The 27,404-nt window shown below is 40.8% G+C and overlaps 2 protein-coding genes and 1 pseudogene across 3 annotated transcripts in view; 1 reads left to right on the top strand and 2 right to left on the bottom strand.

The window, feature by feature from the left end:
• LOC149084654 (uncharacterized) overlaps positions 1-3,804 on the top strand; it is a 32,229-nt gene extending 28,425 nt beyond the window's left edge. The window contains exons 7-9 of the mRNA XM_089235358.1: positions 578-668; positions 2,985-3,075; positions 3,228-3,804. Coding sequence (XP_089091484.1) covers positions 578-668; positions 2,985-3,075; positions 3,228-3,322 — 277 coding nt within the window. The 3' untranslated portion in view covers positions 3,323-3,804. The remainder of the gene's footprint in view (positions 1-577; positions 669-2,984; positions 3,076-3,227) is intronic.
• A 5,394-nt stretch (positions 3,805-9,198) lies between these two features.
• LOC149084653 (uncharacterized) lies at positions 9,199-19,734 on the bottom strand. Of its 2 annotated transcripts, none has more exons than XM_089235048.1 (6): positions 17,352-17,463; positions 17,032-17,138; positions 14,989-15,081; positions 12,198-12,288; positions 9,812-9,902; positions 9,199-9,664 (listed from the first exon to the last, which is right to left on the bottom strand). In XM_089235048.1, the coding sequence occupies exons 3-6, from the start codon at positions 15,039-15,041 to the stop codon at positions 9,570-9,572; spliced, it is 330 nt and encodes a 109-aa protein (XP_089091174.1). In that variant the 5' UTR covers positions 15,042-15,081; positions 17,032-17,138; positions 17,352-17,463; the 3' UTR covers positions 9,199-9,569. The 2 variants fall into 2 exon arrangements, with proteins under 2 accessions (XP_089091174.1, XP_089091175.1); XM_089235049.1 differs by lacking the exon at positions 17,352-17,463 and adding an exon at positions 19,614-19,734 and having other exon boundaries at positions 9,201-9,664.
• Positions 19,735-24,561: 4,827 nt separating this feature from the next.
• On the bottom strand, positions 24,562-25,962 carry LOC149084652 (vascular non-inflammatory molecule 3-like; annotated as a pseudogene).
• Positions 25,963-27,404: the final 1,442 nt, after the last annotated feature.

Here is a 27,404-nt window from a genome sequence, read left to right as displayed (position 1 = left end):
AATTCGATCCGGCAAAACACATGTTAAGTATAGGGAAAAGTGCGGTTTGTTTGGGCTTACTTGTCAGCCCATAGGGTTGCCACAACGGCTTCAATTTTCGTACCTGATGTCACCTCCTGTTATTCTTTCCTCCATGGTGAGCAGTATTTGGACCGAAAGCTGGGTGGAACCCCTTCGTGGCCTACATTTGAGGTTGTGCACCCCGATTACTATCATGTTGAAAATAGCACCGTTAAATTTTTATTGAAACATTCAATCTTTGATTCAATACTCATTTTCTCAACACCAATTCCAGAATGAAACTGCTATATAAAATTATAAAATAATTATTATTTATATATATACAGTGGAATCCCATTATAACGAACTCCAGGAGACCGGAGAAATCACTTCGTTATAACGAAATTTCGTTATAAAGAGTTCCACTTTTTTTTCATTGTTCCTATGTAAACTTATCTGGGGGATTAGAAACGTGTTCGTTAAAACGAGATTTTCGTTATATCGGTATTTGGTAAAACGGGATTCCACTGTATTTATATACAAAAACAAAAAAAAACACGCCAATTTCGTCTTTTAGCGTCCTCCACAAGCTTTTGGTTTTCGTGTCGAACGAAGCTTCTTTGAAGAGCAAAATTAACTCCTTGAAGAAACGCCTCCTCGTACAACAGGTCGGTAATAATTTATTTTCGTTCTCTTTCTCTCTAAAGCCGGGTTTTCCTAAGAAAAAGTTTTCTGCGGTGCGTGCAGCGTGAAATCACTGATTGGTTAAAAACCTGAAATTCCCGTTTTTTAAACAATCAGCGTTTTCACGCTGCACACGGTGCAGGTAACCTACTCCTAGGAAAACCCGGCTTAAAACCGGATCCACACAACCGCAGCTTCAATCAGCTAACTCATTAAACCGGTTTTGAGGGGTGGCTAACACGAGGCAGGCTATTTCAACGGTCGATTTTACGTAGCCAACCTTGCAAAACTGGTTGTGCGCAGTTCAGAATCGCGTAGTGCAGCGAGTGTGGGACCCGGTTTTAAAAGAATGCGGCGATGAGGAAAAATCGTTTGTGACGCACGCTAATCAATTTTAAACAGCGATAAATTTTGTTTTGGTCCATATATTAACGTGTGCGATAACCTCCTGAAGTTCATCATTTCCTTTTCCGGGGACGGGGTTCTATCGTAAGATAGTTACGGCATCGGCGTATGAACCCACGATGCTCCTGGGGGTAATCTTTCATGAAATATTGGGTATTATTGGACAATTTTTAGCGTTTATCAATCATAGTGATTACTCAACGTCGGCAAAACCTGAACTTCCGAACTTGGAAAGTCCAAGTATTTTCGTAACAGATGCATTCATCGTTTATTCAGTATAAAAATAATTTTAGCACACATTAACCGACGAGAGTTGTCTCAATTATGAAAAATTTATTGAAGTTATATTTACGTCGTAAACTATTTTTTTCCTAGTTATGTATTATTTTGCCGGTCCACAAATTATTTCTCCTGTTTATGCATTTTTGCCGGTTTCCAGTGTGTTCAAATGAGGAAATTATTTTTTCGTTTATCTATTTTTTGTCGGCCCGCAAATTATTCTTCCTATTTGTGTATTTTCTGCTGGTCTTCGAATTATTTTTAATGTTTATCTATTTTTTGTCGGTCCGCAAATTACTCTGCCTATTTCTGTATTTTTTGCTGGTTGGCATGATTATGTACATAGATGTAACAACGGCAGCGGGGATACATAGATGATTCCTCTGCCAGTAATGATGATACAAATGTTGATTCCATGATTCATCGTTAAATTTCTATTTAAATGTTTCCTCTAGCAGGAACAGTTAAATAGAAAATTCGATTTATGTTCCGCCACATTATGAGCGAAAAAATTATGATTATTTATAACATTTACATTAGAGCCCTTGGATGGTGCGTCTGGTCAATAATATAGTCTGCGTTGCCGTTAGATACCATTACTACTACTACTACTACTTAACCCTACATGCACAGCGTACACATTCCTCTACGGAATTTCTAATGAATCGGCGCATGCTGGATGTTCTGAGTGTCTTCTGAGTGTATGTGTGGCCCTAACGTATTTATGTTGCCGAGTTGCGCTTGTTTCATGTTCGCGCTGCCCTCTGTCTTCCATTTCCTGAAGTAAAAATGGAAATGCTGGAATTTTTCATGTTATGTGAGTATAGTGTTGTAAATCTGCTTTCTCTCTGTCGAGAGACTTTTTTCAAATGGAAGACGGGCTGACATTCGCGCCTCCAAGCCGTTAGATACCGCTTCAAATAGAAATAGTTCAAATGTTTTGAAACCATGTACAGAATGACCGAAAAGTCCATGGGACATTTTAATTTTGAAAAATCAATCGATTGATACAAAAAGTGTTGTTTGTAATAGAACATTTTTCATGCCGTAGAGTTTCTTCTTTGATAAATTTAAAAAAACCAGAACATAATTTCACTCTCTGGCGAAGCGGTACCACAAAAAACTACACATAGCATATAAAATTCTACACAAAACAGTGCATAATGAGCTGGTTCTGTTACATAATACTTCCATGACGCCGGGTCGTCTTAACCAACATTAATCTACAGCAGAAGGCTTCCACGCGAAGTTCTCGAAATTTCTGCCTGCAAGGCAATCTGGCCGCAATTCCTTCAAAACGGAATTCATATTTCTGTAAGCCACTTGCTTCTAGTCAGTATAGTCAATATAATCAATAAGTTTACTGCCTTATCAATAAGAGCCGTCAGAAATGTAGTGCAGTATTAACATTGAAAAAAATATAACACTGAAATAACAAATTCCTAGCATAATATCTAATGTAGCTAAAAAAAGTTAAATTGGAAAAATGTTGAAAATAATTCTAGTTTCTTGCGCAAGGGGGCGCAAACCGGGATAAGGCGATTAAAAGGTACATCTGGCCACCCTGGACTCATTCAACGTTGTACCTGACCATATTTATATGATTTATTTGGCAGGGAGATGAGTTCGACGAAGATAGCGATTCAACCGAGCCAGATGAAGGAGAAATCGAAAGACTGAAGAAAGACTTGGACAAAACCAAACAGGGTTCGACTCATTCCCTGAACTAAATCAATTCAATAGATACATTATAATCATCATTACATTTATAAATTTTTGTTTCGCAATCGAAAATATTATTTGTGTTTGAAATCTATTCCAGGACTAAAAATTGCATTTTGTAATTTTGTCTCCTCCAGAGCTCGAAGTGGTTAGAAATGCCTTCGCGCAGCTACAGCGACTGAATGGTTCGAGGCGGTCATCCCATGCTGACTGCGACCTCTTAACAGATTAGTAGCAAGAACCTGTTTCTTCCAAAGTTGAAAGATGGCTTTTCCGAGCCTCGAATCAGATGATTAACTGTAAAGCCGTATCCACGCCCGGCCGCGCTACGCGATTCTGAGCTACGCAAAAACCGGTTTTATGGGAATGACTACGCCAAATCGGCCATTAAAATAGCCTGGACTGTGTGTGCTTGCCACACCACAAAATCGATTTTTTGCGTGGGTTAGAGTTGCGGGTGTGGATTCAGCATAATTTTCTCAATGTATTTGACAGCATAAATAAATTTCGACGAACGTTAGTCCATTCTAACATTCAAGGGGCGATGGATAAGGTTTGACAGACTCACTGTTAAGACAGCACTCCATCCTCACGAGTATGTCATTGAAACTTGAAATAAAAGATTTGAAAGGAGATAGAATCAAACTAAACTTTATTTGTTCATCATTTCCTGTTCAACTGAAGACATATACACAATACAGAATGAACCGAGCACGTCCAGGCTCTATCGCTATTGCAATTTAAGAACAGTGGTCATGAGACAGCGGACGTGCCGAGAAAACCTACTGGTGTATCAGCAAGGTGAAGCCACACCAAGCCAACCCGCCGCCCCTCGCCACCATGCCTCCATCCCATTCCCAACCCAACATCGGCGCTCGGCACCATCAGGACGTTCACGCTCCTAAATCCCAACTAGACATCCTCAGCCAAGTCCCACACAGCAGCTCCAGGATGTGGGGGAGGGGGGGGGGACACCATGGGTGAGCACCGAGACGCTCCCGCAGAGAAAGGAAACATTTTATTCTTACATGAAATGTGCCTTCGACTCCACCCCCCCCCCAGGTGGGAAGGGGGGGGGAACATTCTATTTTTTACACCTGCGCAAACCTGTTGTTTCTCTGAGCCCAGAATTTTGCTATCTGTGCTGAACGACAAAATAGCACACTACCTTGTGCAATATAGGGGATTTTTAGAGAGTGACGGTCAGTGAACGACCAAAAGATTGACAAGAAAAGTGTGGAAGCGAGTGACTAGCCCACCAGGAACCCCCATTCGTCTTTCAAGCAAATTATCGTAGACATAAATTATGCGTATAAAAGGTATTTAATGCAAAGAAAGGAGGGAATGCAAGGAAGGGGGGGAGGGGGAAAGGATTCCCAAAAAAAAATTTTTCGTTCCCGAATTAAATGACCCTGAACAGGGACGAAATTTGAAATTTTTCTGGTAATTAATTAGTATATATTATCCATATCATTAGTATATTATTAGTTATGCATATTATTAGTATATATATATATATATATGCGAACAGTACTTTGCAAACACGAAGTAGTGAACTGGAGCAGGTACCCCAAAAATTTCCCGAGGGCCCCACTAAAATAAGTTGAAAAAAAAAATCTTGTGTTTATTAATTCAATAATTTTTGTGGCATTCGTTTTGTCGGGGCCACATTATAGGATACCTTGACACGATGTTACTACTGACTCCGAGTTTCAGGGTCCTTTGATTCTAAAAATACGACAATGTCTAGTTGTACCACACGAAATCAAATAGTGGAAATTCTCAACTCACCTATCCTCTGCTTCATTTCTAGGTGCTTTGTTTTTGACGGGTCCTCAGACGCCGAAGAACTGAACATGCCATTCAGTTCAATTCGTTTCTTTGCTCGTAGGGAGCTGTTGTCATAAGTTGTCTCCACCTTGGCAGTGCTGAGAATCGTGTCCCCCAACATCTTTCGTCGGAAGATCACGTGACTCGGGGAAAACAAACACGACAGCCCCCCCCCCCGTTATTTTCTTATGGCCCCCACAGGAATTTAAAACAATAAATGAAAGAAATATAATTGCAGCATCGATGAGATAATTACGAAATTAATGAAAGAGATAATTCAAGAATTAATGAAAGAGATAATTCAAGAATTAATGAAAGAGATAATTCAAGAATTAATGAAAGAGATAATTCAAGAATTAATGAAAGAAAATATTCTAGAATTTAATATAAGAGATAATTTCAGCATTGATAAAAAAAGTGATAATTCCAAAATTAATGAAAGAGAGATAATTTCACAATCATTGAAAGAAATAGTTCCAGCATTAATAAAAGAAATAATTTCAGCATTAATGAAAGAAGCAAATCCAGAATTGATGAAAGCAATTATTCCAGAAGTAATGAAAGAAATAATAATTAATAAAGGAAATAATTCCAGAATTAATGAAGGAAAATTCAAGAATTGACGAAAGAAAATTTTCAGTATATTAATGAAAGAAATTATTCCAGCATTAATAAAAGAAATGGTTCCATTATTATATAATGAAATAAATAATTTAATATTTTTTCATAATTAGATGAGTTCTCTATCCTTTTCTTTTTAATCTTTAAAATGTAATATTTAGGGACTGAACTGTGATTTCCTCACGCCAGTCACGTGATTTCCTTGCATTCGTTGTTGACCTCGTCGCAGCGGCTTGATGCTCCCTCCAGTACTATAAGCTCGATGGTTGTTGTTAATAGCGACTATATAAGGTGATCCTTATACAGTCGCCTTAGCTGTTGTGAATGAAAACTTCTGTTGTGGTCTGCTTCGTTGTAGGCGCTTTGTTTTTGACGGCTCCTTATGCTCTTAAGAAAGAACTGAACTTGCCATTCAGTTCAGTTTGAGGGCTTTTCTCGTAGGGAACTACACTGAATAAAAATTGTGGCTCCTCGATCCGAAATTCCTTATCATGATTTGAGTCACCTTCATGTTTGACAGTAGATGGCAGCAAAAACAGTGTTAGATCTTTTCAGTGTTAAATTTAAATAATATTTAATTAATTTTTTTGTTAATTTTCAGTGGCAAATCTTTACACTGTTAATCTAAATTCCAGTAGAAATTAACGCTTTATTTCTAGTCTGCTTCTTACCTGGTTCTGCACTAGCCATCTCTAGAGCCCGGAAGTTCAAACAAAATGCCATAAATGCCCTTTTTTTTGCCGATTTTCAAACTTTTTTGGTAAAAATGCCTTTTTGAAATTTTCGTGCCATAAATGTGTGTCGACTGATCTAATGTACGTACATTAGATCGGTCGACTCCACCTTTGATGCTGAGGGGGAGGGATGCCCCCTGTATCTCCGAACTTGATGTTAAAATAGGAACACACATTTATGGCACGAAAATTTCAAAAAGGCATTTTTACCAAAAAAGTTTGAAAAATTCAACTACGTACTTCTAATTTTTTGAGGCCTACCTGGCCACGCCAGGGCGTACCCATGCGTTAAAACGACATTGGTGGCACACACACACAGTTGTAGAACACTGAAGTGGCCCGTGGCACATTTCTACGTGATTTAAGCGACTCGCGATGCATTTCCAGATCACTTAAGTGATGCAGTTTTTATTCCTTGACCTTTCCCTCAAAAAATTTGCCACATTTTGGCAAAAAGTGTTCACTTTGAGAAAACAATTTTTCCAATAGATCTCGTCTGGCTAACAATTTACAAATCTGGCGATAAAATATTCGCCCCGATACAGTGGGGCGAAGGTAGCACGTAACAACAAGGTGAAAGAAAATAACTGAACTTCTCTTCTCACGGGATTGAATATTTCTGTTCATTTTCAATTAGCGGCAACCCGCTGTATAGGGGTGTGGGGACTTTTCTTCTCCTTTCGTTGGGTGTTTGGCGCGTAACTGACCGACTGAAAGACCAGACGCGCCTCCACGTTAATATTCGTGAGAACCTCTAACGTATTGGAGACGCGCCGGAGACCGTTTATTGAGTAAAAGAAAATCTGACTGCAAGAGCCATACAGAATGGACACAACCGTGGAAGATAATACTGTCCCATCACGAGTCCAAGATTCTTGGATAGATATATGTGAGAAAAGGAAAGGTGACAGAGCAGCGCGTCCGCTTTCGAGGGAGCTTGGTGTCCAGACCTAGGCTCCCACCCGGGCCGTCTGCCAGAGAGTGATGGCTCCCATCTAGCCGTTGCTAGAGAGCGCTCCCATCCAGGAAGCTGGAGAGCCAAGTTTTACCAAGGGGGGACACCGCGCCGTCCCTCTACGACGGTTACAGAAAGAAAAAAAAAAAAAAAAAGAAGAAGATTGAGCGAAGCAGAGTGCCCGTGCTGTGCAGATTTCCAAAATGATGAAAAAAAAAAAAAATAGTGCAAGAAAGAACAGTATACAAATATACAAAATGTACAGGAGATCCTATAATACACACTATATACACACGATAATACACATGTGATCCTATAGTTACGGCGTCGACATCAGGGAGCTTACACAAGCCCTGGGTGTGGTGAGTGGGTGAGTTGGTCGTATCGCATCTCGTTGAGGGGTTTCGGATTACACCAGCATAAAATGTTGACCGGTGGAGCGTGATCTGGTAACTGGCGGGTCAAGATCATCCGTATTTCCGCTGTCAGAGTCGCTAGACGGGGGGGTCAGACATGGTATCTTGACGTAGAAGGTGCGGAAAAGCTTCCAAGAAGTTAATTAGTGCAGCAATTTTGTTGTAGTTGAAGGGGCTGCGCATCATACGTCGTTTCCATGCATATTGGTGCACGCTCCAGTCTCCCAAGAAGAAGGAGTGGTACGATTCCGTAAGGGTACATATGGAAACGTAGTGATGGAGATCGCCGATTCCCCCGCAGGCGCAGAAGTGGTTATTCGAGGCCTTAAACCTCTTCAAGTACGTCGGGAAGGGACCACGTTCCGTGTAAAAGATGATTTTCGTCCTTGACCACACCTCCCGACCACGTGAGACCGTTGGGACAATGAGGTTAACGTTGGTGGAAGTCTCCTCCGCATTCCATATGAGTTGCCACCTGCGGAGGACCAGCGTAGCAAAATGTGACTTCGCGTGCGAAGCTGGCAGCGGGAGAGTGATGGCAGAAGTGGCTGTCGTGGCGCTTTTTGCTAGGGTGTCGGCCTCCTCGTTGCCTTTAGATCCTTGGTGGGCTTTAATCCATGAAAGGCGTATGCGTGGGTGCAGGAGGAGGGTATTGCGATTTTTTTAAAAATTACCTCGCTCTGCTCCTTTTTTCGCTTTCGGACCCATTTTCACCACTTTTCAATCAATTGAATCAAGATGAAGGACTGAAAAAAAATGTGGCACGCCACCGCTAAGTTAGATCTGCGAATTCGGGTAGGCGCGTAACTGACCGTTAGAAAACTGACACGTCACAAAATTTCAAGAACGTTAGAACACCCTTAATATACTAGACCAGCGGTTCTCAACCGGCGCTCCGCGGAGCCCCAAGGGCTCCGTGTGCAACTCCCAGGGGCTCCACGGCGACTCGAAAAAAATAAAATGAATCAGTAAATTTGATAGATAAGTAAATAAGAGAGGCCTACAAGGTTCTGCCATAAAAATTATGTACAAAAAAGGGCTCCTCGAGTCAAACAGGGCACCGCCATAGAAATTATATACTGAAAAGGGCTCCGCGAGTCAAAAAAGTTGAGAACCGCTGTACTAGACCGATCATAAAACGGAAAACTCTTTTCTATATTAGTTTTTCACAAAAAATCACGTGTGCGATTATTTGACGGTCGATAGAACCCACTCTGCATATGTCTTCAGTGGGTGGGGGGGGGGGGGTCTGTTGTGTGGGACTTGGCTGAGGATGTCTAGTTGGGATTTAGGAGCGTGAACGTCCTGACGGTGCCGGGCGCCGATGTTTGGTTGGGAATGGGATGGAGGCATGGTGGCGAGGGGCGGCGGGTTGGCTTGGTGTGGCTTCACCTTACTGATACACCAGTAGGTTTTCCCGGCACGTCCGCGGTCTCATTACCACGGTGCTCAAACTGCAATAGCGATAGAGCCTGGACGTGCTCGGTTCATTCTGTATATGTCTTCAGTTGAACTGGAAATGATGAATAAATAAAGTTTAGCTTGATTTTCTATCTCCTTTCAAACCTTTTATTTCAAGTTTCAATAACATACTCGTGAGTCTGTCGAGCCTTTTCCATCGCCCCTTCAATGTTAGAATGGATAAACGTTCGTCGAAATTTATTTATGCTGTCAAATACATCGTAATCTTATCGAGAAAATTAAGCTGAATCCACACCTGCAACTCTAATCCACGCAAAAAACCCATTTTGAGGAGTGGCTAGCACAGTGCGGGCTATTTTAATGGTCGATTTGGCGTAGCCACTCTCATAAAACCGGTTTTTGCGTAGCGCGGCCGGGCGTGGATACGGCTGTACAGTTAATCATCTGATTCGAGGTTCGGATAAGCCATCTTTCCACTTTGGACGAAACAGGTTCTTGCTTCTAATCTGATAAGAGGTCGCAGTCAGCATGGGATGACCGCCTCGAACCATTCAGTCGCTGAAGCTGCGCGAAGGCATTTCTAACCACTTCGAGCTCTGGAGGAGACAAAATTTCAAAATGCAATTTTTAGTCCTGGAATAGATTTCAAACACAAATAATATTTTCGATTGCGAAACAAAAAATTATAAATATAATGATGATTATATCTATTAAATTAAATTAGTTCAGGGAATGTGTCGAACCCTGCTTGGTTTTGTCCAAGTCTTTCTTCAGTCTTTCGATTTCTCCTTCATCTGGCTCGGTTGAATCGCTATCTTCGTCGAACTCATCTCCCTGCCAAATAAATCATATAAATATGGTCAGGTACAACGTTGAATGAGAACAGGGTGCCCAGATGTCCCGTTTATTCGCCTTGTCCCTGTTTTTGCTTGCGCAATAAACATTATTTATTAACGCGTTATTTCAGTGTTATATTTTTTTCAATGTTAATACTGCACTACATTTCTGACGGCTCTTATTGATAAGGCAGTATACTTATTGATTACTGACTAGAAGCAAGTGGCTTACAGAAATATGAATTCCGTTTTGAAGGAATTGCGGCCAGATTGCCTTGCAGGCAGAAATTTCGAGAAAAAAAGTCTCTCGACAGAGAGAAAGCAGATTTACAACACTATACTCACATAACATGAAAAATTCAAGCATTTCCATTTTTACTTCAGAAAATGGAAGCCAAAGGGCAGCGCGAACATGAAACAAGCGCAACTCGGCAACATAAATACGTTAGGGCCACACATACACTCAGAAGACACTCAGAACATCCGGCATGCGCCGATTCATTAGAAATTCCGTAGAGGAATGTGTACGCTGTGCATGTACGGTTAAGCAGTAGTAGTAGTAATGGTATATAACGGCAATGCAGACTATATTATTGACCAGACGCACCATCCAAGGGCTCTAATGTGAATATTATAAATAATCATAATTTTTTCGCTCATAATGTTGCGGAACATAAATCGAATTTTCTATTTAACTGTTCCTGCTAGAGGAAACATTTAAATAGAAATTTAACGATGAATCATGGAATCAACATTGGTATCATCATTACTGGCAGAGGAATCATCTATGTATCCACGCTGCCGTCGTTACATCTATGTACATAATCATGCCAACCGGCAAAAAATACACAAATAGGAAGAATAATTTGCGGACCGACAAAAAATACATAATCGAAAAAATAATTTCCTCATTTGAACACCCCGGAAAAAGGATTTGAGACCCGGCAAAAGAAAACAAAAACCACACACACACACAATTAGGAGAAATAATTTGAGGACGGGCAAAAAAAAAAAAAAAACGTGGAAAATAATTTGAAAACTGGTATACTCATAAAAACGAGAAATAATTTTAAGTACGGCAAAAAATACACAAACAGGTGTAATATAATATACAAATACATTATTAATATCATATATTATATAATTAATATTATATGTAAATATTTTATAATTCGTGGAGACCGACAAAATATACATGAATAAGAGAAAAGTTTGTGTACCGGCAAAAAAATTCACAATGAGGAAGAATAATTTGCATACCGGCAAAAATGCATAAACAGGAGAAATAATTTGTGGACCGGCAAAACAATACATAACTAGGAAAAAAATAGTTTACGGCGTAAATATAACTTCAATAAATTTTTCATAATTGAGACAACTCTCGTCGGTTAATGTGTGCTAAAATTATTTTTATACTGAATAAACGATGAATGCATCTGTTACGAAAATACTTGTACTTTCCAAGTTCGGAAGTTCAGGTTTTGCCGACGTTGAGTAATCACTATGATTGATAAACGCTAAAAATTGTCCAATAATACCCAATATTTCATGAAAGATTACCCCCAGGAGCATCATGGGTTCATACGCCGATGCCGTAACTATCTTACGACAGAACCCCGTCCCCGGAAAAGGAAATGATGAACTTCAGGAGGTTATCGCACACGTTAATACATGGAGCAAAACAAAATTTATCGGTTTAGAGAGATATAGATGGCTTTTTTCTCAGCCAGTGATATCAAGGAAACAGTTATTTTCCGGATATTATGCTGAGGTGAGCTCGGAAAGAAAAGTCCCGGCGGAGACGTGATGACTTTTCTTTCCGAGCTCACCTCAGCATAATATCCGGAAAATAACTGTTTCCTTGAAAATTTATCGGTGTTTAAAATTGATTAGCGCGCGTCACAAACGACTTTCCCTCATCGCCGCATTCTTTTAAAACCGGGTCCCACACTCGCTGCACTACGCGATTCTGAACTGCGCAAAACCAGTTTTGCAAGGGTGGCTACGTAAAATCGACCGTTGAAATAGCCTGCCTCGTGTTAGCCACGCCTCAAAACCGGTTTAATGAGTTAGCTGATTGAAGCTGCGGTTGCGTGGATCCGGTTTTAAGCCGGGTTTTCCTAGGAGTAGGTTACCTGCACCGTGTGCAGCGTGAAAACGCTGATTGGGTAAAAAACGGGAATTTCAGGTTTTTAACCAATCAGCGATTTCACGCTGCACGCACCGCAGAAAAATTTTTCTTAGGAAAACCCGGCTTTAGAGAGAAAGAGAACGAAAAGAAATTATTACCGACCTGTTGTACGAGGAGGCGTTTCTTCAAGGAGTTAATTTTGCTCTTCAAAGACGCTTCGTTCGACACGAAAACCAAAAGCTTGTGGAGGACGCTAAAAGACGAAATTGGCGTGTTTTTTTTTGTTTTTGTATATAAATACAGTGGAATCCCGTTTTAACAAATACCGATATAGCGAAAATATCGTTTTAACGAACACGTTTCTAATCCCCCAGATAAGTTTATATAGGAACAATGAAAAAAAAGTGGAATTTAATTTTAAATTTAATGAACGAATTTATTTAATTCGTTATAACGAAGTGATTTCTCCGGTCTCTTGGAGTTCGTTATAATGGGATTCCACTGTATATATATACATAATAATTATTTTATAATTTTATATAGCAGTTTCATTCTGGAATTGGTGTTGAGAAAATGAGTATTGAACCAAAGATTGAATGTTTCAATAGATATAAAATTTAACGGTGCTATTTTCAACATGATAGTAATCGGGGTGCACAACCTCAAATGTAGGCCACGAAGAGGTTCCTTCCAGCTTTCGGTCCAAATACTGCTCACCATGGAGGAAAGAATACAAGGAGGTGACATCAGGCACGAAAATTGAAGCCGTTGTGGCAACCCTATGGGCTGACAAGTAAGCCCAAATAAACCGCTCTTTTCCCTATACTTAACATGTGTTTTGCCGGATCGAATTCTCTTAAAATATTAATATCTAAATAAATTTAAGCACCATGACTGTTTAATGCATCTTCAGGTAATCTACATGATCCGATAAAGGGGAAAGATAATCCTTGTATAAGGGGTTTTTATATTTTTAATTTATTTTTGAAAGGGGAAGATCATTTTTCACTCTCGACTCGTCATAAGTTTTTAGTTCAGTGCCTTCTATTTATTTTAAAAATTCGATGTATCACATTAATGTCTATGGAAATATGATTAATTAAAATAATATGAAGCTCCAATAAAATGCAATTTTCATAATTTTTTCTTTTAACTGTTTATTTTGCCTTTTCGTTTCGTTCATTATTATCGTAGATCCGGGACATTTCGAAAGTGTTTGAAGCCCGTGGGCGCTCGTCTTAAGCTTCACATGAGGAATTTTGATTTCTGAATCAATCCTGAGGTGCTCGAGCACCTTCTGACAAGGCCGTAGCTAGGATTTTGGCCACCCGGGGCAAACAGCATTTTGCCGCCCCCGTGCCTCAAAGTACTGGAAGTGCTCGAGCGTCCTCCACCACTGTGTATTTATGGTTTAGCTGCCCGTAGGCTGTACAAATTTCGCCACACTCTTCTTCCGTTCCACTCTCATATTCTTGAATACGTATGATTGAAATATATGCCGCCCATCCGAACCTTCCGCTATGTAGATGTAGTATTGGGAAAAAAAATAGTAAACATAAAAAACTTTTTTTACGAGCCGCGATAAGTCATCTTTCTGGCCTATTATTTGTCGGTGCTCATCCTGTGGGCATTACGAAAACTTCATCGAATCGTCATTCATAAGCACTGTACATTTCCATCCTTGATCTGCGCCCAACTCCCTTCGCTGTGAAAAATCCCAACAAAAGCGGGAAGTGCGGCTTATACGGTGAAAATTAAATATTAATTTAATTGAATTATTAATTAATTAAATATTTCAGGTTCTAATGGAGATACTGTAATGGAGCCGATAGAAATTCACCGTTAAAGATGGGCTCAGTGTAATTTGGGGAATATCATACAAACCGAAATTTTTCCACATGATATTGAAATTTTATCACAGCAAAAATCAATTATTTAACATTTCAAATTTTTATAACCGAATTTTCAAATATAATTAAACTTTTATATGCAGTTAAATTTTTAAATGTAATTGATATTGTAATTTTAATTTCGAGTGTCATGTACATGAAGTTACGTACAATGATCTAATTAAAAGTCTGATTTCATTCTTTTCACTCGAGAGTTGTTACTTTAGAGTTGAAAAAAAATCAAAAATCGATTGACATTTGCAGTGGTGTCAGAGACAGAGATGCTGTTGGTGCCCAGGGTACTTTATGGAATGGGTATGAGCACCCAGAGAAATGATTCAGAAATCAAAGTTTCCTACTTCAAGATCAAGACAAGAACCCACAAGTTCCAAACACTTCCGGCATCCTTGGCCAGTCAAAGGTGCCGACATGAAGGAAACATTGAGGAGGTGGGGGGGGGGGGGGCTGAAAATCACCATTCATTCCGTTTATAAGGGACTCAAGCCCGAACTCAGGGACTCAAATCCCGACAAAAAGTTGGAAATGCGGCTTATACGGTGGAAATGAAAATTTAAAAATTTATTTGATCTCAATTTTTTATTTGGGTGAGCTCTTCAACATCCCTCCCTCACTGCGAGAAATGGAAATCCCGACAGAAATGCGGCTTATATGGTAAAAATTAAAATTTAAAAATTTAATGACTTCAATGAATACTTTCCTTTATTTGTTAAAAACTGGAACAGATGGGAAGATTCCAATAAATGAGAAAAAAAATTAGTTCCATTTTTTACGCCTAAAGCAACTACCCTATTTATAAGATCACAACAAACATATGAATTTTAAAGCCATTCAAATTTGTCGCGATGAAATGAGCTTGCGACAAATTTGTACCGCGACGAGTTCGCAGCACGGCGAATTGACCTAGACCCCGCGAGCGGCAGATATACCGCATATTTGGCCCACGGACTGAAAAGGTCGTGCACCCCTGATTGTGATCATTAAACGTTATTTGATTCATTTTGCATTGGAGTGAGTGTGATAAACAACTATATACCTGCACTTACACGAACAACTTCAGGGACGTGAACAGGTTGCTGCGGAATTCAGCGAAACTCATTTGAAGCTGTTCAGCAACGTCCAATAACGCAGCTCCAGGGCTAATGAATAGAATTAACATTAGTTTAACTAAAAGAAAAAATAATACACACATCATTGAATTCTAGATTCAGTTTCGTTTTGTTGATATAAAATTTCGCAAAAAAAGTATTATATCTTTGAGTTCTAGCAACGTATTTGCAATACAGCCATAACCTTCTAACACCTTTGTCGAACTTCATGCTGACAAATGTTATGTTTACGCAAAAGCTTTGCAACGTAGCAATATTTTGTGGGAGGGGGGGGGGACAATTGACCCATTACCTTGCCAAAATACGCCTTTGTCATTTGTAGATACGGACCGGTTTTCTGGATTCAACTGTTGGTTTCGTAATTTTTTTTACATTATACAGAGTCGAGTCGAATTAATGCGACCACCAGCTCATATCCAGGAAAAACGATTTTCTGGCGGTGGCCTATCACTTCAGTGGCCTATCATTTGGGTCATATGATAGGCGGTGGCCTATCATATTCAGTAGCTGTCAGTGCGTGGTGGAAGATTCATAGAGAGAGAACGATGATGATAGAGTTGTTCTCCAAATGGGATCGATTGGGTTCAGGTCAAGAGAATTGGCAGAGGGATTGGGACCAAAGAAGTCTTGGTCACGTTATGTCTGTGATTTTCTAGAAATTTTGGCACATATCACGTCGCATTGACATTCTTCGCGATCCCGTAGGTCAGTGTTTCTCAAAGCGTGCATCGCGGCTCCTAGAGGCGTCGCCAAACCTTTGTCAGGGGCATCACGGCGAGCCGGAGATTGACTTGTGAGAATACTGCTTTGAGGTGGTTCTTTTGTGCGGGAAAATATCCACCAAACTATTCTGGGAAGCCGGAACCGTGATCCGTGAATTGGGCAAGAGAGTTACGGGTGAATAAGGTTCGAGATCCATTCGAGGTCCCAAGAACGAAAAGAATATTCATCGATGTGCTTAATCTGGAGATAGTTGAAAGTGTCTATCAGGTATATATGGGCCAACCAATAAACTCGAACAAGAAAATCTAACTCTCAGCTGTGTGTGAGCATAGGCACAGCTCTTGGCTATACCATCCGAGTGTAGATACTGTGGGTGGCCAAGTTTCTCCAACAGCATCTGGTGACCAGGGCCGTCTGAAGACCATCATGGGCCCCCGGGCCAAATAATTTTTCAGAGGTCCTATCTGGCCAATTGTCGAAAATTTCAAACGGTTCTCGTTTTTGTGAGGCCCCTCTTCTCTTGAGGCCCTCGGGCCGTGCCCGAGTGTGCCCATGCGTTAAGACGACACTGCTGGTGACTTCCTGGCTCAGAGGGAAAACATAAAATCTCTACTGACGGCACCAGAGTTCCTGGTGGAACAGAATCCACATTTGCAATTATAAAAGATGGCAAAATAGCGGTATCATGGAGTAGTTCGTGAAGACGGCCCGGTAACAGCCAAATCCATTTCATTTTTAATCGCCAACGTGTGATACATGTCTATATATAGCAGCTGTATCAAATTAACCCCATTTGACGAGAGAGGAAAAAAAGTGATTTTGATAGAAAAACCATAAAATAATTTTATAAACGCAGTTTTTCTCCCAAATTTTTTTTTTTTTAATTTTGGAGAATAAAAATTAAAAATTCGTTACTGCGGTTTGATGGGGTGCCATAACTAACGTGGACGCCAACTTGGCGATGATCCCGGATCCTGTCTTTTGTTATCGGACTTTGGCCATTTCACGAGTCGGCCAATTTCGGGTTTTCGCAGTTGCTCTCTTTCTCTCTCTCTCTCTCTCTCTCTCGAGTGAAAATATCATTTCCCCCCCCCCTTCATTCCTTACTTTTGCCGCCCTCCAATGATTGGCGGGTGGATTTGTACCCTTGCCCAACCCTACCCGTGTATGCGAGCCATACATATTTCAGAAATGACTCGCGTTTCCTTGAATCTTTCAAGTTAAATTCATTTGGAACAAAATATTTCTTCGACTCACCAACGAGGTCCATTACGACGAGGACGATGGCGTAGGCCACGTACACCGCAATAACGATCCGATCGGGCAATCCCACTTTCTTGAAAAAGCACAGCACTTGTCCTATCCTGGAATGTCAGTAAAAAAAAAAAAAAAACATTCCTGAAATGAATGACTAGAATATACTAGTGGTGCGTATAGACTTTTCAATCCGCGGGCCAGAAACTTGTATGCGTAATGTGGCCAGGCCCGTAGCCGGAAATCAGCCTATGGCTGAGAGAGAAATAAAATGAATTAAACATGGTGATTGAGAAAAGACAATAGTACCGTAATCACATCACCTGTAGGTTGGTATCCAGGGTATCAAGAAGAAAAATATCAAGACTTCTTCAAAAAACACGACGACGTTCAAGGCAACCGTCATCAGCGCCATAATCACCAGCGAGACTGTAAGCCAATGATAACACATCTGTATGTTTCGAGTGCTGAATATGATTTTATGTGTTAAATTATCTGATCGCATTAATGACCTGTAGAACTTCTCCACCGGAAAGTTCAGATTTATTTCAATTAAATGGTTTGGAGAGATAATTGGAGAAATTCGGTCCAGAAAGAAGAGAAGTAGAAATTTTGAGTAGAGGGAAAGAAACGCATATATTGGAATAGCTTGACAGCCATCCCCGACAGCCGCAGAACTCCCCAGTGTGAAAAAGCCGTTTTTTAAGTGTGGCTAGCAGAGTGCGGGTGATTTCAATGTGGTTAATTTCGCGTAGAAAAAACCCCAAAAATCGATTTACAAACCGTAGGCTACTTTAAAAGTTCGTCAGAGCTGGGCAAATGCCCGACATGGGCGAAAAACTGTCGGGCAACAATGATTTTGGGGCCTGCACAATTACTTTCGGAACGTTTACTTTGGTTACCGTGGTCTCCAACAATGCGTTTCAGACGTGTATATATGCCTTCACAATGGTTTGTAACACTTTTAATTCTGTTATTATAACAGTTTATTCCTTAATAACGGTTTGTAATTTTTTCAAGTTTCTAACCAATCCTCCCAGTAATTGAAGAAAACCCGGGAAGAGCGCCAGGTATTTCTGACAGCCTATTACAAGGTATCCTGTATATAGGCTAGCCTTTATCTCATCAACCGCCCATCGTAGAGGTATAGTTTCAATTTAAAAAATGCTTTAAAGGCGTTTGAATAATATTCGCTGCACAAGCTAGACGTATGACGTCACTAACAACAGAGAACAACAACTACGACGACAAAATTGGGAATGAAAATGTTTAACGCCAGCTGCTGAACTCAGCCGCTGTGGTGGTCGAGTGGTGGTAGTGACGGACTCGTGTCGCGAGGAACCGGGTTCGAGCCCCACCGGCGCCACAGTGGTGGTCGGCTGAAGTTGGTTTTCTGTGGTTTGAAGGTTGCTTACGTCATCAACCACCTCTTTTTCAAGATATGAAATATTCTAAGCTGCTGACAAAAGTAGGGGGGGTCAGTGTTTTGCTGACAAGGGGAGCGAGGGGGTCAAAAATGGCTGAGAGAAAATCTGCTTACGTAATACTTGAATGGCCCCTGTCCCATTCACTTTAAAGCGATTACAGGTTTAACTTTTGCCATGACAATCAACAAAGCGCAAGGCCAGGTATCACGCCAGCAGTGGCAGGTATCAACCTACTTGAGCCCTGTATTTCTCACGGACAGCTGTTCATCGCCTGTTTGCGTGTTGGAAATCCCAAAAATTTGTACATCTACACACCAGATAGAAAAACAAAAAATATTGTGTATCCACAAGCAATTGCTTCAAGTTTTTAATTAAAATATTTAAAATTAAAAGTAATTTTTTCTTACTTGATCCAGAAATTTTTTTGATTAAGAAATAATTAATAAGCTATACGTATATAATTTTTTTACGGGACGGGCAACGTCACCGGGTATCAGCTAGTTATAAATAACAGACAATGTTTGAAACCATAAAGAGTAGATGCCCATTTGCCACCTTAGAGTGTTAACTTAGCTATCCGTAGTGTTAACCTAGTGCGTCCGCGTTTCCGATTCTGGAAACCCACGTCGTCTCCGGTTTGTTAAAAACCCGAATTTCAACTTTTTTTAGCTTGAATCCATGGGAGGAAAAGAAATCGCACGCAACTCTCCTCTGGAACAGCACCTGAGTTTTTAAACCGAATCCTCACCAGCAAAACGCTGCAGACCTTCGTAGAGCAAAAACAGGATTTGAGCTGTGGCTAGCACAACTCGGGCAACACCATCTTCAGTAGAAGGCCTCCACGCGAAGTTCATAACGTCACTGAAGAAGGTAACCTCGCCTACAGTCATTCGATATACTACAAAAAAAGAGTAAAGATGGTGCATGCGCCAGCCTGCTATATCCAATAGCTATAGACATTAGGTGTGATGACCTTTTTCACTGACATCACGAGCTTCACGTGGAGGCCTTCTGCTATAGATGGTGCATGCTCGGGTGATTTAAATGGTAAATTTTGCGTACCCACACCACAAAACCGGTTCTTGCACTTTGGAATTCTGTAGAGTTCTGCTGGTGGGGGATCCGGCTTTAAAAGACGGGTAAGATAGAAGAACTTACCAGAAAATATGGCAATAATCCAGGAATCAGTGATCCAGGAAATGGTTCCGAAACAAAACCTCACGGGAGCCGTCAATATGGACCAAACTCCCATCACTTTGGACGGACCATGACTTAGTATCTGAATACAAAATAAATCAAAATCTTTAGACTTTCGGGAGTTTGACACGTGATAAAGCGGCGTTGCATCTCGTGCTAATAACATGAGCGAGTGATAACATACACGACGGATAAAGGAAAAACTTCTTATCATCATTATTTGAGTGTGAGATGAATGCAGAGACTTCTTCAGAGAGAAATATTCTGTCCATTTTGTGTGTAGATAACAATATGTTAACGGTAAATGCAAGGGATCGGTTATTATGCAGCATAGCAACCATTATTATGCATAATCGCCGATTGTTTTCACAAGTTTGATGAATTCACTGCTACCCGTGATTTTCATAATACCCAAGTGTCGTTGGTAAGGGGATAGATGTTGAATATATCATCACTTTTTTACCGGTGATTATACATAATACCCAAGTGTTATTGGTAAATTTGGTTTATGCTAAAGAAGATCAGTTTTATCGGTGATTATGCATTATACCGGAATAATTTAAAATCGGAATGACATTTGCGAGCTTCCAAGAAGATGGGAAAACATTTTTACGCAAGGAGAGATTAAAGAGAATTACGAGAGGTTCTGAAAAAATATTTCCACATGCTTTGATTATGAAGGCTGGGATACCATCTGGGCCTATGGATTTGACAGATTTCATATGCCGTATAGCGCCGATAACATCACTTTCAGTTATTTCACCAATGTCAAAAATATCAAGTCTATTAGCTATCTGATGTTCACTACTGTAGTCTTCCCAAGATGTACTTTGAACCTGAGAAGAGAATACAGACTGGAAGTACTCGGCGAATTTGTTTGCAATTTCCTCATCCTCCGAAAAACTCATTCCTTCATAATTGAAGTTTCTCGGGGTAAGTTTTCGTCGTTGAGATTTCATAAAGTTCCAAAATGTAGAAGGGTCCGTATGAATATCATCTTCAATGCGGCGATAATACGCGTCCCGTGCACTTCGGATCAGGGATTTAACGAGTCTACGTTGGTCACGAAAATTGTTAAGATGCAATTGACCATTACTAGATAGAAGTTTATTTCTAATTGAATTCTTCTTGCGTATTGCCTTGATTATATTAGTGTCGAACCAATGAGGAAAAGATTTTTTGGAATCACTTTTTCGAGGGACAGCAGAGTCAAATGCAGCGAAGATTAAACTATAGAAGCAAGTAAGAGCATCGTCTACTTTATAGTGAGCTCGAAGGCAAAACCAGTCTGTTTGATCCAGAAGATTATATAACAAGAAGAAGTCCGCCTTACGAAAGTTGTATTCACTGTTGACGTACTTTCTAGCGACACCCCGAGAACTATTTTTTACACAAAAAATATTAATCTCGAAGCTGGGGTGATGTAGGTCTTCTCTAATTAATGGATCATCACATGTGGTCACTACTACATTGACACGAAGAAGCTTCGCACGGCAAAGATCCAAGTAATGTCCATTAGAATTCGGTGAAGATATCAGTTGCTGAAAATCATGATAATTAAAAAATGATAAAAATTCAAGCCCGATATCTCGCAGACAGCTGTGTTGAGGTACGCCACTGATCCAATTTAAAGACGGAAGATTAAAATCGCCAACTATTATGCAGTCAGATTCAGAGAATTCGCAATTGTGGGCAATGAAAGAGAAACATGTCTGATACAACTCCACGGACGAGCCGGGAGGAATGTATATTACACCAATAATTACACGGGAACTGACACTTTTAATTTCAACAAACACACTCTTCAGGTGCCGCATCATGAATTATCATTTTCGCACATAGAGAATTTTTGACTGCAATAAGAGATCCTGCTCCTGTTCGTTTGTTTGTGAGCACAAGGTTTCTATCTTGCCTAAACACAATGTATCTACTGTCAAATAGTTCCGAATTAGAAATGTCGTCTTGAAGCCATGTTTCATTTAAGCAAATTATATCATAGTTACAGGAAAGAACCGAAGTAAAAAAGTCATGGGTTTTGGTTCGAAGACCTCGAACATTTTGGTAATAAACAAGTAGCCGACCTTTAGTAGAGACGTGAGAGTTCAGTTTGACAGACAGTCATTGCTCCGATTGTACTGCCTGATCTGTATCATCACAGGAGACCGGAATCTCCGCCGCGTTAACGGCTGCATTAGGTGTGGACAGATTTGACTTCTCATTTAGCGTTGCTGGATTCGATCGAATATCAATGACAGCCGAGTTCACAGCTGCATCAGCTATGGGCTGATCAATCTTCTCGCTAGGCATTGAGGGATTTGGTGGAATATCACTGACCCTACGTCGGGATGGGTAGAAACGACGCACCACAACACCCATTGGCCAGAAAGAACTGTCTGTCAGAAGATTTGCACCTACATTAGCTGGTACCGCTAACTTAAAAGATGAATATGAAGCCGAGCTCAGCCGTTCACAGTCACTCACCGTAATATTTTCAGCCTTCATAAAGTTAATCACGTCATCAACAGAAGTGTTCTTGTCCCATCTTCCAATATAAATAAATGTATCCTTAGGGATTGACACACCCGCGGACAAAAGACAGCTTTCGGTTCTCGAACCTTTCATCACATTCCTCTTGCGGCGTTTTCTATTCACCTCAGTGAATGGGGCATCATTATCATCACCACCTCGAGCGATGACATTGGTTGTGGATTGACCTGATGATGCCGACGATGATAGTTGCTTGACTTCAGGGGATACGGAACTCGGAGGGAGAGTCACAATGGAACCACGGACAGACTTGTTATTCGCAACCGACCAGGGGGTATTTGGCACAGTTGGCGATGGATTCGCATACGTGGCGACGGGCAAAGTCAGAGGAGCTTCTTTGTTCTTTGCCGAGGATTTTTGGTCATCGTCCGTGGAAAAACATTTTTCATTGATTAATGCATCTAAAAGCTGAATGGAGCCCAGCATTTCGCACACCATGGCCTTGGCACCTTCCCGCATGGTCGTATCCATATTGTGCCTAGAGGAGAGGGCTTGAAACACGTAATCCAGCTTATTTTTAAAGAGCGAGACTACACGTGCGTCTACAGACTTCGACGCCATCTTTATCGCTGAATATGCATGATACCCAAGTGCCATTGGTGAATTTTATAAATGCTAAAAAATGATCACTTTTTTACCGGTGGTTATACATAATAACCAAGTTTCATTGGTGAATTTGATATATATGATACAAATATTAGAATTTTTACCGGTGATTATATGCATAATAAGCAAAGCGTCATTGCGAATTTGATATATTCTAATAAAAGTATCACTTTTGCCGATGATTATGCATAATACCAAAGTGTAACATCACCCTTCTCAATTTTTTCCTTCACAAGAGGAATTCAAATAAACAAATTCTTTCAGTTTATAAGAAATTTACAAAATCTCATTAATCTCATCATTCTATTTTTGCACAGCACTTTGCAGGACACTACGTTGACTGCATTATTTTCATTATCCAATACATAGGTGCCGGAACCTGAGAAGCTGATGCTATTCGAACCTTCCAATAAATTTTGTAGGGGTGGTATGATGAGCCCTCTGAATAATTAATGAATGCACAATGAAACGCATCCCCCCTCTTGCGTACGCTTCGACCCCATATATGCGGGGGGGGGGGGAGGTGACTGGCAACTTTCAGCCCCCTCAATGTTTTCTTCAAGTCAGTGCCTCTGATTCTATAGCTGTTCAATCTCATGTTATTTGGAAAATGAAGAGAAATTGGTAAATACGGTTCATCATCATTCCACAAAAAAGTGAGCCGCGGTACGAAAAAAAACATTTATCTTTTACAGTGGGTGGATTCTCACCCGAAAATGTTATCATGGTGATAGACAGGGTTTGTATACAGTTATTGAATTATCTGACGTATGGTGGATCGCGCGCGTAGCACCTGGCATTCAACGAGGCAACGAGCATAGGCTTGTCGCTGACACTTTCGTAGGCCAGTCGTCCGAAATACCTTCCGTCGGTATTATCTTCGACGCTGAAACTCCATTCGTCGACGGGTGACAATCGAAATCCACGTTTCACGACGGACGGATAAACGAAGCTCGTCGTGAAGTTCGATTTCAGTTCGAGCTTCGTGAAGACGGTCTCGGAATGCGACGGGAATGTATTGCATTGCTGTCCAGAAACGATGGCCTTTCACTTCTGTTCCCCGGCTGCCCATCTACACAGACCATGGATGCTTGGCATACTACGTCGAGAGGAATCAAAGGAAAAGATAAGAAAAATGGTGAAATTCCTTGAGGAACATCCCGAGAAGATTAGGAATCCGTCTCCTCCAGCACCTGCAACTCCGGTACCAGCGCCGTTAAGGAGATCGCCGCGTCTTCACCCTGACAGTGCGCTGGTGGCACTGTTCGCGAGCGAGGAGCAGGATGAATCCCAAACCTAATTAATGACGTCTCGGATAAATTAGACTGACTGTATTGAACTGTCCGAGCGCAATGAGATGCTCTGCCTTTCTTGTCATTTGATACAATCCTTGATCAATCAAATTTCTGATTGCGCCTTTTGCGATACGATTTTTATACAACTTTCCATGATTACTTATTATCCGTGCCCGTTGCACTTTACTTTAACTTGATTAATTTGATTCTTCGATTTACATAATTTTTGATTTCCTTGCATTATATGTAATCTTTGACGTATCAATAAATTTTGCTTTTACCGGAGATGCCCTGTTTCCCCCTCCCGGGGGGGGGGCGAAGTGCTTACGTTGCTTCTTGCGACAGAGCCTGGGTGTCTCGCGGTTTCTCCAGTTTCTCCAGCTTATGTATTTACATTCAAGAATCGCAGTACCAGCTCTTATCATGAAAGCTCCCTATGGACACGAGCCCCCCCCCCCAAGTCAGCCATTCAGGGGAGCATGGTTTGAAATGCCCCGATTAAATGGACAGCCCTGCTGAATACTGAAAGTAGTGATATTTTTTATTATCTGACGTGGATCGCGCGCGTAGCACCTGGCATTCAACGAGGCAACCAGCATGGGCTTGTCACTGTCACTTTCGTAGGTCAGTCGTCCGAAATAGCTTCCGTCGGTATTATCTTCGACGCTGAAACTCCATTCGTCGACGGGTGACAATCGAAATCCACGTTTCACGACGGACGGATAAACGAAGCTCATCGTGAAGTTCGATTTCAGTTCGAGCTTCGTGAAGACGGTCTCGGAATGCAACGGGAATGTATTGGATTCGGAGCCGATGAAACGATTGCACCGAACGACGAAGCATTTCTCTTCAAACCAGTAATAGCGGTCGAATGAGTTGTGGCTGCCTTTGAAGACCTCCAGGTAGAAAGACTCGTCCATCGAATCTGCTTCGTACGTCACGGTACAGCACAGACCGTTATTGCAGACTTCAAAGGTCCCTTCCGTCCCGGTCAGCTTTCGGAACGTGTAGGTCGCTGTCGGTTCTTGAAGGCATCTGTAATCCTTCGTCACGTCGACTGGTTCGTCTAAGACTTTGTAATAGCAAACGTCTGGTATATTTTTACCTTCGTTGTCCAAATCCACTTTGTACGGCTCAGACCCGTTTCCTGATATGATGGTGATGCTACTGGCATTATTGTCGAAAGGGTACTCCTGGTAACGGTTTTTAGGTACCCTCGATACGACTAGTTTGGATAATCCATCCGGATTATAAGTATATTACAGTGCTCCCATTTTACCGGTGAATATTCCACTTCCAACGGCAAATAATCCCGGAAGGTGTGTGTTCGCGACTATGTAATTCGCCACCTTGCCCAGAGCCCACGATGACCAATGTTGAACGGCAGACAACAGTGGACGACTGTCGATCCACATAGTGGTCAGGAGAACAGTATCGATGCTCTCGTTACGACCGAAAGTAGTCATACGCTCGAACATGCAGTCGAAGCATATGAACATGGCGAAAGTGCCGAAGTCTGTTGTGAATGTTGGATCTTGGACAGTAAGGGGAAGGTCCATTCCTTTCTCGAAGAACAGACGTTCTTTTCTGTAGACACCGATCAAAGTCCGGTCGAAAGATACGTTGGCGTTGTGGTGCCAGATACCGTCGTCCGGACACTTGCTGTGCTGTTCTTTGGTGCACGGCTGTATGTCGCCCATGGCAGAAACGACCACAACCTGATTTTCTCTTGCCATGCAGCTGAATCTACGTAAAATCGGACGTTGGGAAAATACTTCTGTTTGTAGACAAGGGTTCCACTTTGCAAGCTTGTGATCCGGTATCCTCTCGAGGTAAGGTCTCACCTTTTCCCGTTCACCCATCGCGCAGTGGTACGTTTTACGGAAAACGTGGTCAAAACTCTTTACTCGCCTTGAAATTCGTTGCATATTCTTGAAAACTGTTTGAAACAATAAATATTATGAATTTTTAACGGCAGGGTGCAGATTGTGATTGTGATTAAAGAGATTTTAAGTATATGAAATGGGTAAAAAACGATGTTTTATATTATATGGCTATTGGTAGAAATGCGATAAAAAAACATAGCGTGGATTTGGTCATGATGTCTCATCATCATATATACCACATTTGAATTGCAGTAACATGTAAGAATATTGCTTAAATGTATTAAAAACTTATAATAACATAAAAAGGCTGCACAAAAGAATTGATTAAGAATTCAAAATAATTTCACCAACAAAATTTGATGCAAAAATTCCATATTTTTCAATTCGATAATTATCGGTACACAAACAGATGAAACTCTACTCTGTTTTGCCAACTTCTCGCTGTGTTGGAATTGGCTGAAACATTCCCATGTTTTTGAGGATTTATAAATTTCGTTCTGATCAAACGTAAATTATTCAGCCATCTATCTATTATAAAATGGCAAGTCTTGATTGATTCAGCATCACCGAGCCGAAACCGCTGAAGCTATAAATACGGAATTTGGTCAGTACTTTTGTTTCCCAATGTAAACGCTCGCCAAAGAAAGGGTTTTCAAAATTCAACACCTAAAGGGGTCTTAAGGTACAGGATGGGCAAGTCCGTAAAAACTTCTAAAATTCATAAGAACCGAAATAAAAAACGGTTTAAATACAAATACAAATACAACGCCACAACAGTCAAAATGCCCAACGAGGTGGCTGATAAAAAGATGCCCATAAAAATATGGATGTCATATGTTTAAAAAATACAGCAACCCTATTAAAAATGCAATTAACACAAATTATAAACAATATATACACATGATAAAATATTATACAATGCCCATAAAGAATACTTATGGTTGTCTTATTCTAAGAATGGATAGCTTCTCGATTTACCCCAACATGTTTATCGTATTTCTTTTTAAACGTGTCAATTGTGTTACAATTTACTACCTCCGGGGGTAAGCTATTCCATTTATTAACAACCCTATTAGAGAAAAATTCCCTGCGACACCATAACCTTGCATTGTCCCTCACCAATCGATACTGGTGTCCCCTTGTAAAAGCGGTTGATTGGCGGTGTACTAAAAGTTCATGGTCCATCCTATCCATCCCATTGAAAATTTTGAACACTTCGATCATATCTCCTCGACACCTGCGTTCATCCAATGTAAACATATTCAAAAAATGAAGTCTCTCTTCATAACTCAAGCCCTGTGTGCCAATAAGGACACGCGTAGCTCTTCTCTGCACCCCTTCAATCAAGTCTATGTCCCTCTGTAGGTATGGTCTCCAAAACCTTACCGCATACTCCAGTCCAGGACGAACTAAGCCTC

This window comes from Pholcus phalangioides, unplaced genomic scaffold (genome assembly GCF_987345545.1).
Source record: "Pholcus phalangioides strain wild (caught in Gottingen) unplaced genomic scaffold, Ppha-v1.0 ptg000008l_1, whole genome shotgun sequence".
Taxonomy (NCBI): domain Eukaryota; kingdom Metazoa; phylum Arthropoda; class Arachnida; order Araneae; family Pholcidae; genus Pholcus; species Pholcus phalangioides.
Note: the sequence above shows the minus strand (reverse complement) of the source record. Positions and strands in the feature narration are given on the sequence as shown.